Source organism: Terrapene carolina, unplaced genomic scaffold (assembly GCF_002925995.2).
Source record: "Terrapene carolina triunguis isolate 2854851 unplaced genomic scaffold, T_m_triunguis-2.0 Scaffold238, whole genome shotgun sequence".
Taxonomy (NCBI): domain Eukaryota; kingdom Metazoa; phylum Chordata; order Testudines; family Emydidae; genus Terrapene; species Terrapene triunguis.
Window position 1 is genome coordinate 6,305,205 of NW_020664589.1, and position 15,238 is coordinate 6,320,442.

General features: G+C 47.8%; 1 protein-coding gene across 7 annotated transcripts in view; it reads right to left on the bottom strand.

Moving 5' to 3' along the window:
• The window catches only part of DNM1 (dynamin 1), a 105,703-nt gene that overhangs the window by 40,831 nt on the left and 49,634 nt on the right, over positions 1-15,238 (bottom strand). For all 7 annotated transcript variants that reach the window (XR_003370068.1, XR_003370069.1, XM_026657372.1 and 4 more), the window contains exons 9-12: positions 14,820-14,887; positions 13,541-13,679; positions 1,590-1,676; positions 1,266-1,336 (exon numbers count right to left, since the gene is read on the bottom strand). Coding sequence is in view for 5 of the 7 variants with exons in the window: in XM_026657372.1 (XP_026513157.1) it covers positions 1,266-1,336; positions 1,590-1,676; positions 13,541-13,679; positions 14,820-14,887 (365 nt within the window). In the remaining 2 variants the exon portion in view is untranslated. The remainder of the gene's footprint in view (positions 1-1,265; positions 1,337-1,589; positions 1,677-13,540; positions 13,680-14,819; positions 14,888-15,238) is intronic.

The following is a 15,238-nucleotide window of genomic DNA, read 5'->3' on the forward strand; positions in this document are numbered from 1 at the left end:
TGCTGACGACCCCCTCTCTATTCTTCCTTCACTTCTGCCTTCATTCTTTCTCCCATGCCACCCCCTAGGTTTGTAACTCCCTCCCTCTTCTCATGCAACCACTTTCTCCTCCGTCAAACCCTGCTTGTAAACAGGTCTTCCATGAAGCCTTTCAATATTAATACACAGAAGAAAGGAGCAAGACAGAGAGCTCTGCAATGTTTTGAGACCACAGCACCTGCTGGTCTCTGCAGCATTTTGGGACATATCTTGACCTCAAACTGCAAAACAACCTTTGACGGTGATGGGACCTCGGTTTATCCTTGTATGTCTGAACTGTACTGTCTGTTTAAGTTACAGCATCATCTCCTGGGGACAAAGACCAGGTTTTGCTCTACATTTGGTAAAACACTCAGCACACTAATGACTCTCCATGAACAATTTTATAATTCCACCTGATTTTTATTCTTTATCCTGCCTGGTTGGATATAATCATTCCCTGCCCTTCCCTAGCCCCTTTCACCCAAGATCTCACTTGTGCTTTACAAACATGCATACTTAGCCTCACAAACTCCTCTAGGGTAAGTCAGTGTCATTATCTCTGTTCTACAGATGGGGAAACTTAAATGCATAGGGATTAAGTGACTTGCTCAAGGTCAAACAACAAACTAGTAGCAGAGCCAGGGATAGACTCCAGGTCTCTTGGGCCTGTCCTCTATCCACCAGTCCATCCCTCCTCTCAGTGGGGAATGACATGGTTGACATGCCAGCCACAGCACTGTTGACTTGCTCTAGCTTTGGGTTTCTTTAATTTCTATCCTGACAGCTCAGTGCTCACTCTGCTATGCCACATTGGAGGCCTAGCTTTATTCCTTACTTCCCAAGGGGTCTGGGGGCGAGGGGGAAGGGCATGAGGAGGCAACACACTTACCCCCAGACGATGAGGTGCCTCACAATAACCCTCCAACCAATTAAGAAGTGAGTTGGCCTTGTGTGTGTGGGGTGGGCTGAAGTGAGACACAATGAAGTTGGGGGGTGTCAGGACTCCATGGAGAACTGCCCTCACCCCCAGAGGAAGAGGGAAACCTATTTCTCTCTTTACCATCCTGCACATTATACCTCACTTCACCCTCCCATCAAAGCCAGGGTGGCAAATTGCTCCAAACTCTCCACCCATGGGGCTCTGCAGCCACGGCCTACAGCCCACCTACCAAAGCGCACACAGAGCAAGGCTGCAGGGGAGCAGGGGCAGGAGGAAGGAGGCAGTTCAGGGCACTGGTGCTTACTTGGCGAAGCCAATGAAATCCTCGTGGTTTGTGTTCATGTAGGCCAGCTCGATGTCTATCAGGAGCATGACCTGGGGGGCAAAGACACAAAGAAAGTGGGTGAGAGACAAGGGATGGGTGCTACTAACACAAAGGCAGGTAGCAGGAGCCACCATTGAGTTGCCTTATGGCTCTTCTCAGCCAACACCTCCCTGAGCTTTCGGGGCGTTTCTCTCCAGTTCCCAACTTTACAGCAAAGGCCCATCTCTATCCCTATAGCTCATACTATTTCCCTAAAGGCTCCCCCTCTGCCCCCCGCCCTCAGGCATGCCCTGCAGGCCCTACCTGATCCTTGGTCCTGCCCTCTCGCTCACGAATGTGCGTAGTAACAATCCGATCCATCTCCTCCCGCAGGTGAGGGTACTGGCTGAGCTGCAGGAAAGAGAAAACACGTGCACGTGGGAAAGTGGGGCAGGATCTGGGGAATAGCGCTCCCCTCACAACCATAACAGGGGTCCTAGAGGGGTAAAGGCACAGGAAAGCCAGAATTGCAGACAGATTTTCCCAAGTTCCTGTGGGGCCAAAGATCTCACTCCCTGTGCTTTGAGCTTCTTCAGAGAACAGCCCTTCTCCTCAGCAGCAACCCCCCTATCCTGCAGAAGACCCGACTACTGCCAGCTCAATTTGTTCTACATAGCGAGGGGCCCATTCCCATCCCTGGATCTGAACACACCCAGTCTTGGGCATGTCTGAAATCCCAGTTTTATGGCTTAAGCCCATGGCTGGTTGTATCCCAATAAGTTCTCTGAAGAAGGTCAGCATCTCATTGGCAACGTAGGAAAGCGATGCCACGGCAATATCTCTCTAGCTTTTGTCTACACTCTTTTTAAAACCCACAGCAGCAAGTCTCAGAGCCCAGGTCTACAGACTTGAGCTCGTGCTATGGTGCTAAAAACAGCAGTGCAGATGTTGCGGCTTGGGCTGGAGCTTGGGCTCTTAAACTCCCTCCCTGGGCTTCAGAATCCGAGGGCCAGTCCGAGCCCAAACATCTACACAGCTGTTTTTAGCGCCTTAGCGCTAGCCCACACTACTGTGGGCTCTAAAATGCAGTGTACTGTGTAGATATATCCCGACACGAAGGGGAGCATCTTGGGTGAACGAAGATGATCAAAGCTGGTCTCACATCCCATTAGCTGGGTCACTAGTGGACAGTGGCTTGCCCCAACGAGCAATGCCACAGGTGAAGACGGAGGGCATGGCCAACCTCTCAGGGAACCAGCCTTCTCCCAAGGAGAAAGCAGCAACCCTGGACTTTACAGGTGCTCCGGGTGTGTGGCTGTAGCATTTTACTCCCCTTCTGCACTCCCTTTGCACTGGTGCAAGGGAGTGGAGAATCAGGGCCAGCATTTGTGTCACAGGTTAAGTCCACTTTGCCACTGATTGCTTGTTTCACACCGTGAGAAGCGAATTCAGTTTGCAGCACACAAACAAAAGGGAGTGGAGGGACACTGTCACCTGCAGTTGTTCGAGGGGGAGAATCCATAGAGATTGTGAATGGGAAACATGACAGTGCAAGCCAGGAAGCTGAATGGGGGCCCATGGCCACCCTCTGGCATTCAGGCAGCACTTCCTTTATAACAGAAAAGTGCCACAGTATTCTACAATAAGGGGGCAGTGGTCCCAGTGAAATCAATGACAGTTTTACCATTGACTTCAGTGGGATTATGCTTTTGTTCCTAAATGTCACATCCCACAGTGGTGCTACTACAGCATTTGAGCCAATCCCTGGAGAAGGCAATCATTTTGCTTTCTTCCTTAAAAAAAAAGTAAGCTCTTTGGGGCAGGGACTGTCTTTTTCATTTGATGTGTGTACAGCACCTAACACAATGGGGCTCTGATCCCTGATTAGGGCCTCTAGAAGCTATTGTAATAATCATAATAATAATTAGGCCCCTTTATTATCCAGTTAATCATTCTCTACTTAGCACTTAACCAGCATGAACCAGTCAATTCCTGCACCATTCCTGAGAGGAACAAGTGCCACTATCCCTCACTTTACTGAGGAATAGTGAGATGAAGATCACACTGTAGGGCCCCAATCCTGCACTAACCTCAATAGGGCAGCACCCATGTAGTCCTCAGTGCAGGATCAAGGCCTAAATTAGCTGAAGTCTCAACTCCAGGCCAGTTCTTAGATCACTCCTTTCTCTCCCTCCCTCCCTCCCCGGAAAGTTGTTTTTTCCCCCTTTTGTTCTATTATTTTGAAATATTTCAATCTGACCATTTAACGCCAACTGGAATTTCCTGGCATCATCATTATTACCTCCTCCTCCTATTTTGGGCTTCATTTTTGGCCATGTCTCTCATTTGCCTTAGTACTGCACTGCATCAGTTCTGCTGATCTGATGGGGGGTTTTAAATCTAATTTGGCTTTTGGATTCTTATAAATAAAGGACTATGACAATATGCTACAGGAATCAGCCCAGACCCTGCACAATCACCATTGGAAGCTAGAAGGTATAGGGCAATTGCTGTCAAGTACTGAGGTATTTGGGTCTGCTTCACCACTACATCACTCCAGGTTTATTGCATCACAGTCACACCCTTGAAATCAATGCAGTTGCCCTGGCATATGGCTGGAGTAAAGGAGCAGTGGATCAGGTCCCTCTCTTTATAAAGGTCTCTTCTGTTCTGAATGTCACTGGCTCCAGATTGATAGGAACAGGCTTTCTGCTCACACTGAAGGTGGCCCCATGTGGAAATGGGCTCTCCTCATACCTTGAGAAGGGGCATATTAGGATTTCTCTTGGATCTTTATAGTTTAGGCTGCTTGTTGCTTTAGAGGGAGAGGCAGCACTTCCTGTTTTCTTCTGAGGTTGAGGGGGTGCTTCATGTCAAAGAATCAAAAACAGGAAGTTGGAAAATCTCTAAGCAAATCTCAGCTTCTTTGATTCAAGAACAAAAAAATAAATAACACGAATAAAGGCAAGGTGAGGTGCAAAACATTCTCAGTTTATTCAAATCAGGATCAACCAGCAAAGGTTACAAGCAAAAGAAACCAACAGCACCACATTCACAAGACGTCATGCAGGAGGCCTCACACCTCGGCATGCGTGGGAGAAGCAGGGGTGGGCAAGAAGGGGGACATGAACACTGGCCACGGGATTTTCATGTCCACTGGGGAACATGCAGCAGAATGCAAGGGGTGGGGGTAATGCCAGCAGTGCAAGCAGCACCCAGAAATGCCATGACTCTGAAAGACGGGAGAGCAGGTGACCCTGCCAGGGGCTCTCAGCCGGTCTGGGATGGATCTCCACACTCAAGTGGGTTTTCACTCCTGCCCTAATTGCATTTTCCTCTCCAGTCATAATGCAAGCTCAGGACCTTCTTTTAAAACAGCCTAGCCCCAGGGAAATCCTCATGACACAGCTCTAGGTCCCTGTCCTTTCTAACACTAAGAGTCCATCTCTTAGACAGGAATCTTAAGATCTCTAACTGAAAGAATCCTGATTTGTAAGGCATCCTTTTGCATTCATAAGGCTCTGCTGTGCAGTTTGGACACAGAAGATTCCTGCTTTTTGAAATCCACCAGGGGGGATGCTATAGTCCTGGATGCACTGGCTCTGATTCTCTGCCTCCCTACCAGTTGAATTTCATGCAGTCTCAGTTGCATAGGGTATTCTTGACTATCTGTTCAAAACTACTGCATGATGTTGCTGTGTGCTGTGAAAAACTATCTTGAAGGGAGCTATACCTGATTTCACTGGTGTAAATAAAATCAGAATCAGGCCAATCAGGCCATGTAAGGCTATCTCTTTGATTGCAGTCAATGGCTAGTCTCTCTTCACATGGCTAAGCCATATTCACAAAGGCGCCAAAGAACAGATGGCTTTGTCTCATTACACCCCAGAGTAGGCTGATTTCAGTGGTGGATGAAGAGATCCCTGTATGAGCAGTTTTAGAGCACTTTGAGATCATTCAGGATGGAATAAGAGATTATTATTAACAGCTATAATAACTAAAGATCCGTAGAAGAGACATGGCTTAGCCATGTGAAGAGAGTCTAGCCATTGACTGCAATCAAAGAGATAGCCTTACATGGCCTGATTGGCCTGATTCTGATTTTATTTACACCAGTGAAATCAGGTGTCGCTCCCTTCAAGATAGTTTTTCACAGCACACAGCAACATCATGCAGTAGTTTTGAACAGATAGTCAAGAACACTCTATGCAACTGAGGCTGCATGAAATTCAGCTAGTAGGGAGACAGACTGTAGCTTCCCCAATGCCCAGAAAACTTGGATTAACATTCCTCTTATGAAAAGCTTTGTGGGTCTTTAATAAACACAGAGTCTCAATTTTATGTCTCATCCCAGAGGTAGCATAGGCTCCTAACATTATGGTAGGTGGTTGGGTATTCTACCATGACAATTCCTGCAGCACCTAGACTTTCCTTGGAGGTCTCTCATCCAAATATTAACTAGCCCTAACCCTGCCTAGCTGGAGATCAAGCAAATGTGCAGCCCAAGATGTATGAATTAATGGACAAGTACTACACATCAATAAGTCCTCTACACAGTTCACCTCCACAGCTTTACATCATTAGAAAGTGTCACATGTGCAGCCTACCCTACTGGTAAATCTGTCCCTCAGGCCCTCAGAATTTCCCATCTTGATTCTGCAACATCTGTCTCCATTGCCCCCTCCAATCCATACAAAATGCTGCTGCTAAAGTCATCTTCCCTGCCAAACATCTTGACCATCTCTCTCTCTCTCTCTCTCTCTCTCTCATACACACACTTGGAATTCTGTTCTCCCCTCTGCTCCCCCATCCAATTCAAGCTTCTTGCCACTGTTTTCAAAGCCCTGCATAGCTCTGCTCCCCATCCTTGTCAAGCCTCATTTTGTTCCACATCCTCTGCTCTGCTAATGGCGACAGCCTTGATGCTCTATTTATCAGCTTCTTGCACCATCATCTTTGTTGCTTCTTCCACATTGCCTCCTATGCATGGAAAACCCTTCCTGAACTCATCCACAAAGCTCCTACCCTCCCAGCATTTAGGTCCCCCTTAAAGACTCACTTCTGCTATGCTGTCTATGAAAAATCTAGTTGACATGTATATTAACTTAACTGCATTTTACCAAGATGAGGGTTAGTCCCACCTAGATCACTCTATTTATATGTTGTACCCCTCCCCCTAAACTCTATTTGAATGTCTGTCTGTCCTCAGATTGTGTGCTCCTTTGGGAAGGGACTTCCTTGTCTGCTTGAAAAGCACCTCACACACTGAGGGCACTGTCACAAGCAATATTAATAAATCATTTTAATAATAGAGATGCCCAATTCAAACCCGCCCCAAATCTGGATTTATAGGACAAAGACAGTGGGCAAACATCAACTCCTCACCTTTGGTGGGATGAAGGGCTCGGATTTGAACTTGCCACTCCCGAGAGTCCAGGCATTTCCATCCTGATTCTGTAGATGTCTAAGCCAATTACACAGATGGAGGGAGCAACCTTGCACTGGCCAGGCAACAGAGCAAAGTTTTTTCCATCTCTAATTTTTAGAGACCAAATTCTGCAGTCCTTGCTCCAGCAAAGCTTCCATTGACTACAATGGGACCATCTCTAGATAAGGACTGTGAAAGGACTGCCAGATTCAGTCCAGCCCTAGCTTACAGGGGATTTTCTCTTTTTCCTCCCTCATCATCCCCTGGTGACAAGCTCTCTTCTGTCCCATCAGCTACATTTCCTTCTTGCCTCCATTCCTATTTTCTGTCGCTCGGAGGCCTGGACATGGAAATGCATATCCTGACTGTACAACTCCATTATTTCATCTCCATCCTAGAAAATCTCTACCTTCCCTTTCTTCCTCCAGTGCCAAATCTGTCCATCCTACCATGGCAAAACGAATTTCAAAATCTACAGAAGGTGGATGGGTAAGATCCCAGCCATCTGAGCAGGGTGCCCCACTGTAAGAAGTTAGTGTCCACTAACACTGAGGTTTTTCTTTTTCCCCTCTACACTGATTTCTCTCCCCTGAAGACACAACTCCAATCAGAGACAGAAAAACATCAATGGAAACAAACCAAAATCACTACAAGCAAACATGGGGGGAGGAGAGGGAAGGATGGAGGAGTGTCTCCCACACTGAGCTGGAAAACAGGAGGACTTAGAGAGAGAAATCCTTTGGGATGGAGCAGCAGTGCTTGAGGGATGGCAATGACCAAAGTGCAGTAGCTGCCGAGATCAGCCCTGCTGAATACAACGCGGTCCCTTCATCTGCCAACCTCCAGCTCTTGCCATTCTGAGCTCTTAAATTTATACTGGATTCTCCCTTCTTTCCCACCCGTCTCTTTCTAATCCCTCCCCCCAAATCTGGGATTATATATGTTGGCCAGCCCAGACCCTCCAATGCAGAAACGGGATTGTGGGTAATTTTTATAGAGGCTCCTAACTGGAACAAGAGACGCTGCTCCCTTTAACTCACCTGGCAGAGAAACTTGCCCAGCTGGGCCGGGGGGTGCAGGATTTTAGTCCTTCCTTGGCAAATTAATGTAGTCTACCTTTCTATTTAAAGAGGTGTGTGGCGCCCTCTACTGCACTGTACAGGCCTAGGAAACCAACCCACTTTCCACCAGACATATACTAGCGCATGTGTGATGGCCTCTACTTATTCAAATGGGTGGTCCCTTTCTCCACTTTGCTGCTCTTTAAGCTACCCTGGAATTTGCCTCCTTTCCTTTGCTTCGGGGCAGGGAAAAGCAGCACAAGATTCATCCTTCTCTCTTTACTAGCATAATCTTTAGAGTTAAAGATCAGCAGGAGGATGAGATGGAGAAGATATAGAGCTCTGTCGTCTGGATGGAGGCTGGGGTTATGCCCAATAATCCCGCTGAGGGGCCTGGATTCTTTTTATCTTTTAAGGCCTCTCTCTAACTTGTTTCCTTGTTCTAAGATGTTTGGATTTCCAGAGAGGCAGTGACAAAGGGACACAGAAAGGTTTTCAATGTGCAATCAGGAAGAGTAGGACGAGGGGCTTGCAAGGGGGTTTATTCTACACAGCGCTGCATGCCAAGGGGCTGGAGTGAGGAATAGGGGCTGGCTAGCAAACAATCAGCTGTAGCCAGCTGACTTCTGAATTCATAGCAAAGAGATCCATCAGCTGGGGCCTGATCCCTCTTCCCTATTTTTCACACTGCTTGGATGCCTGTGGGCTGCTTCTTTCCATCAGATGCTTATTTATATAGTAGAACCTGACTTCCATGGCTGTTCTCCTTGTTCTCACCAGATTTGTTGTTGTGTTGGTCCCCTGGTGTGAGCCCAGGCTCTGAAGGGTGTGAGGAAAGGGTATGTGTGTGTGAGAGAGAGGAGTGGTGCTTTGCCCTTTCTTTATGTTGTTGGTTTCTTTACCTTTTCGCTACTCTTTCTGATGGTGGATGTGAGCTCACTCACTACCATATCCACACACTTCAGACTCGGCTCCTTCAACTTCTGCACCTGCTTTTTCACTATGGCTTCAAAAGCGAGGTCAGGCGTGAAGAGACCCGTTCTGCACGGCGAGGGGCAGGGAGGGAAGAAGCAACAAGGAAGAAAGAAGAGCAAAGCAGACAGAGGCAGAGAGAGATTGAGAGAGCGAGCGAGAGAGAGAGCAGGAAAGGAAAAGAGAGAGAGAGAGAGAGAGAGGAAAAGAGAGAAGAGAAAAACACAAGGCAAAATGAGAAGTGAGATTTTGGTTCACTCCACAGATAAATCGAAGCAGGTGAGCATTGCTGCAGGGCCCATGTGCTGCCAAGTATCAGGGGATTCTACAGATGCATGGAAATGGCACAGTGGGAAGGAACAGACAGAGTAGGTGAAACCAGGAGCTACAGAGCCCAACAAAATGGATGGCTGCATCCAGGAATCCCTCTCTCAGAACAAGCCTTCTCCACAGGCAATGAAGGCTGAATACACTGAGCCTCTCACTCTTTTCTTCCCCTGGGTCAGTCTCATTTCCCTCTGCTGTTCCATGGGTCTCTTCTCCTGCCTTTTTACCCACCATCTTTATTCCTTTCTCGTTCTGCTTCCCGTAAGTTCCCCCTACTCCATTCCATCTAAAGCTGGACTGCATGGGGGTGGGGGCTGGGGGCAGTGGCACAAGTAGAATTTATTTCTTACCGGTACGCTGCACATAGGCAACTCATGGGAGGGACACAAGGGGGGGACCCGTGACCCTCCACATGACTCCTCCCCACTTCGCCCCCAGCCGGGGCCCCCACACTCTCCCTGCCCCTCCCCATTCCACGTTACTTGTGTGTGTTGGGGGGAGACTCTGTCTTCCCGCTGTGCCAGATACAGACTTCTGAACCACAGGGCTCTCTGGAACCGCAGCGGCAAAAGGAGCAGAATGTGCGGCGGCAGGGTGGCCCCACGCCAGCAGCTCCTCCAGCACAGCTGTACCGCCCCCAGCCCCACCTCCAGCCCTGTCCACTGGCACGGCTGTACCACCTCCAGCCCCACTCTGCCCCCAGCCCTTCCACGCAGCTGCGTCTCCTGTCAGGGGTCTGTACAGCTCACCAGAGGACAGGGATGGGGCCGGGATGGGGGCAGTACAGCTGCGCTGGAGAAGTTGCTGGAGTGGGGCCACCAGGCAGCCCCATGTTCTGCTCCTGTGTCTTTCCGTTATGGCGTACCAGCAATAAATATCTTAATGGTGCAGCGTACTGGACTGTATGGCCCTACTTGAACCACTGGCTGGGGGTGGGGCTAAGTTAAGTTTTGTCACTCGGGTTTCGGTTTTGCATAACCATGGGTGATATGGATTCAACTTCCTCACTCCAAGTTTCAGGGGTTCAGATAAACAGTTCCAGTTATGGCCTGTCTCTTTTCCCATTCCTCCTCTTTCCTGCTGTAGGGAAGGAAGTTGAGCCTTAACAATGAACCACATCGGTGAGGCCAGTGAAATGTATCTAAGTAATTAGGAAGGTGGGATCTTCCTATAGAGCTATCACAATTACCCCAAACAGCCTTCCTATTCCAGCCTATCTGAAGAAGATGTTGTCAGGTTGATTGAGGGACAACTTTCAGGGTTGTAAAAATACCAAACATAAGAGCAGTAGAAATGTTTCCATAATTATTTTTTAAAATCCCAATGAATACAGTTTTCCTGTTCCAGTGTTTGCAATTCTGACATCACAACACTGAGCTAGTGCATGGGAACCAGAAAGTGAAAGTGACTAGAAATTAAAATGAAACTTGGCCAGTCTATTTCAACGTCCCAGATGAGAGAAACACAGGGTGTAAACAATCAGCAGGAAGAGTGCAGCACAAATTAGATTTGTAAAGTGTGACCAAGGTTAATCAAATTCAGGGGCTATTAATAACACACACAAGGAAATTTGTTTGTAAATAACTCATCATCTTTAACCTGACAGTGCCCCCTTTAAAGCTTCATCGGCTGGACAAGTGGTCTTTGTGCTGCACTGTCCCACAATGGCAGGGGCTAGTAGTGCCGGCTATGGATTTCCTGTGTTTCAAGGGATATTGTCACAGGACATTTTTCCTATCCAAACATACTGTGACTAAACCAGGGGTGCCTGGAGCTTCTGACCAATCCTTAGTTAGATTCACAGTGAATGTAAATCAGCATAGCCCTATTGAAATCCACAGAGATTTGCAGATTTACAGCAGCTGAGAATCTGGCCCCTGGTCGTTAATATGGAAGTGCTGTCCAGAGATACTTCAACCCCAAACATACATCACTGCTCCATCTTGATCACAGCACCCTCTCCCATGCATTATGTCACTTACAGCTAATGTGAAAGGCTGCTCTATTCATGTTGGGATGTGTAATTTCCATAGTACCCATCTCCACCCAGGTGCACGTCTCAGAGTCTGGCAGGTTGCCAATGAAGCCCTTGTTTGGGTAAAGAGTGGGTGCCCTTAAAGTTAAAATGGCCCCTGCATGTCTCAGAAATCATGTTCCAGGTCTCACTGCCTATTCAGAGATTCAACCTGCCTGCTAAGTTCAATATAGCCCCTTTAGATGTCTCATACAATATCTGAGTCAGGCTCAGTGAATGGAGCCTAGGAAAGGGACCCTCACACAAAATGTCCCTTTAGCTACCTGAACATTTTAATAACATCACCACTTTGTTTCTTTAAAGCAAACAATGTTACCACTCACACTTGTGCGTGCACACACACAACATGAACTGCAGCCAAACTCAATCTCAACTCCAAACTCAAGCCAAACTCTACGCCCAAGCCCGCTACACTAACAAGAAAACACCTTAAAAATTCTTATTCCCCCCACACTCCCTTCTTAACTGAGACGATGGTCTGACCCAATATTTCTTGCTATAACTGACTCTCTCCCTCCCCCAGCTAGATTTGTTCCTCTTTGTCCACCTCTTTCCAGCATTCTCTCTTTCTTTCCTATGTGTGTGTCACTCTGTGTACCACACCTGCCCTGTCTCCCTCACTCCATTAGAGGTGGCTGTGGAATACTGAGTTCCCGTCTTCTCTGTCCTATGGTCTCTTTCTGTCCTCCCTGATTTTTACATTTCCCTCTTTCTTGGGTACCATGTATCCTCGTGGAAGGAGGAATCTGTCCTTCATGTCTATAATAGAGATAATTTCACTACTGGTGTAAAGTCATTCCTCAAGGAAAAGGAAAGAGAAAAACAAGACTGTGAAGGTGGAGATAGAGAGAAATGGGAAGGGAAGAAAGAAAGACAGGGGAAATGATTCATAGGGAGGAAGAGGGCAGGAGTGATAAAGACTTAAATGATGATTGATGGACGGTAAAACTAACCAAGGGAGGATTAAGGGGATATGAAAAGTGGGCCCTTCAGATCCAGTTACTGGATGACTCTGGGTACTTGGCAGCCCAAAGGTCTTTGCTTACCTGTCACCAGCACTAAGGGCAATTTTCTGGGTGCTCCCCACAGCTACATACCTCAACAGAAGACAGCAGGATAGGAAAAGGAAGCTCCTCCCAGCATTCTAAAAACCTGAGGAATCTGTCACTGTCTGTCCACTTTGCTCTCCCAGTCTGGACTGGGACAAAGCACATGTATGTGAGCCTAAGCACCTCTGCAGAGACCTCCAGCCCCAAGCAATGCAGTCTCTTGCAGAGCAAACCTGAGTCTCATCACTCGCCCACCACCCTTTTTTTTTTTCCCCTAAATTCAAGGTTTCAATCTCCCTTGGGAGCCTCCAGTAATGCCCTCACCCGGTTACCTGCTCCCGAATGGCCAGCAGTGATCCGACATACCAAGAGTCTCCAGTGCCCACGCTATCACACTCTGGCTGAGATGCCCTTTCGCCAGGACCTGGACCTGTCTGAAGCAGCAGGCCATGGCTGAGAGGAATGGCAGGCAGTCTCCCCGTCTTTCTCACACTGCTTCTCAATATTAAATCTAAGCCCAAACTCAGACATGAGAATCGCAATATTTGAAGGATGGACAGAATTATGACTGGCTCTCTCCCACATCCCCACTGAAGCCCACAACAGTCAATCAGAACCCAGAGAATGAAATCTCCAGGGCACACCCATCACAGCAGGAGGAAGGGAAGGGCAGGAACTCAGGTGAGAGTGGACACCTCCACTTTCCTTCTTCTCAGCCATTTACTGCTCCTTCAAAACAAGATACAAACCAAGCCAATCAGAAACCATGCCAAATTCCACAAGCTTAGGAACATCTCCCTGCAGGGAAGCCCACAGCTTGATCATTCCACATTAGCAAAGCCTACTTCACCTTTGAATCTTGATCCTCCACATTTGAGAGTTTATGTACCCTTTTGCTCTGTGATGGTCAATCAGGGGCCAGATTAGATGATACCAAGTCCCTAGAAGTTCCCAGGGGAAATCTATATCCCAGACTCTGACTTGGAAATTAAAATCAGAAATTAAATTCAAATCAGATATAAACCATCAGCCTCTAGAGGAAGAAATAACCTTGGCTGTTATAAAGAGTTAACGCTCATGTTAGAGAGCCGGTGGAGGGGGTCGTGTTTCTGGAGTGGGCATGTGGGGGGAGATCCCAATGTTCCAAAGACACCTCTAATGGAATGGTGGAGACTGGCAGTAACCCACTCCTATCAGCTGTCCCATCTCTTTCTGATTGGCTGGTTGGCTGGAATGCCCCAGGCTAGTATCACTCAGGTCTAGTCATGCTGCTGAGGAGGTGGTTAGAAACATCAAGTTTCACTGCAGGCAGCTCCTTGCCCAGATCACAGTGCTGTGCTTCAGCCAGCGAGCAGATGGGCGGGCAGGTGTTAGCGTGTGAACTCCATGTTCCCTCCGGTTACCTTCTTGGTGCACTGTCTAACGGTATTGATTAACTCCGAAATGACCATGTCCACGCATTTCAGGCAAGGCTCTTTAATCTTCTTCACCTGCTTTTTCACAATGGTCTCAAAGGCCATGTCGGGCGTGAAAAGACCGGTTCTAAACACCCAGGGCGGGGGCAAGACAAGGCAGGAGGGAAGGTAGAGGGGGGCAAGGAGAATGTCACAGCATTACACACACATTTCAGAGCAGGCATTTGTATCACTGACACCCAGCTCATTGGGCCAGAGGAATCATAAAACCTATGAACAAAACCTCACTGAAATCAATGGGAATGGAGGGTGCTCAATACTTCACAAAAATGGTCTCTTAGGTGAAAATGACCAACACAGGGACCAACACTAAGCTTATGTACCACTTCAGCCTTTAAGGCGGGGGCATTTAGGGTTTACTGCAGAGGGGTGAATATAACCCTTAGAGAGTTTCAAGAAACCCTTTCTTAATTATAATAAGGGAGCAATAAATACTAATAGTAATACTATCACTCAAATGAGCCTGGCTAGATCAGATGGAATGAGCTGAAGGAGAAGAAAATAAACTTGTCAATATCTGATCACCTGCTTGCATTCTCCAGTGTTTAATAGGGATTCTGAGGGGTGCTGGGCTCCCACAGTCCCCACTGACCACAGGGGGAATTGCAGTATCTCAGCATCTCTCAGGTAAGGTTGCCTGTTAGGCATCATAAGCCACGCATCATTAATCTTCTCTAACACAAATGCAAAGATGTTAACTTACCATGCCTTTGGGATTCGGTCCTGCAAAGTACTGAGCACCCTCAGCTCCCATTAAAGTCACTGATGGTTGAGTGTGCTCAGCACCAGCTTGCAGGATCGAGCCCTAGTAGATCTGGGAAAATAAATTAAAACAATATTATAAGAAATTAAAAAGGTGTATGGGGGTGTTTAGCATCCCTTCCTATGTCACTTCCTCTTACTACAATGTGATGTCACTTCCTCTTTCTCACACTCAGCACAGGAGGTGGAAGAAAAAGGCTGATCACCAAGGCAATTTTACCTTTCAAGCTCCTGCAGCTCTCACATGGAAACAGAAAGCAAACTGATTTTGATGAACATTAGTACCTCCCAATACAAGGCTGTTCAGCTGTCAATGGCCCAGACAGGTGTTCCCTCCCGTCTGCTGACCTACCGTACCTCTGAAGTCTTCTCAACTTGGTTTGGAAGGTCTAGAGATATTTACAAGGCTGTGCAGTCGTGGGCCTGCCTAATGCATGATACATGCCTGATACCATGGATGTTCTTGATGGCGTAGCTGATCTCTCGCCGGAGCTCCTTCTCGTCAAACTCCATCTGCACCAGAAGAAAAGATTGTCAGAAGGGGCCTGGCAACCCATACAGCAGAGCACCATGCAGATACAGAGGAGAGGGCCCCTGCCAGGTCATGACTCAGCCTTGCAAGATGGAGGTGTGAAGAAGGAGTGTGGTCTGTTGGCTGGAACACAGGAATGGGAGTCAGGAGATCAGGCTTCTGTTGCCAGCACTCACATGCTGTGTGAACTTCGGAAACCCAGCTTAGGGCTTGACCGTCGGTGTATGTCTACAGCAGGGGTCGGCAACGTTTGGCACATGGCTCGCCAGGGTAAGCACTCTGGTGGGCCGGGCCAGTTTATTTACCTGCTGACGCGGCAGGTTCGGCCGATC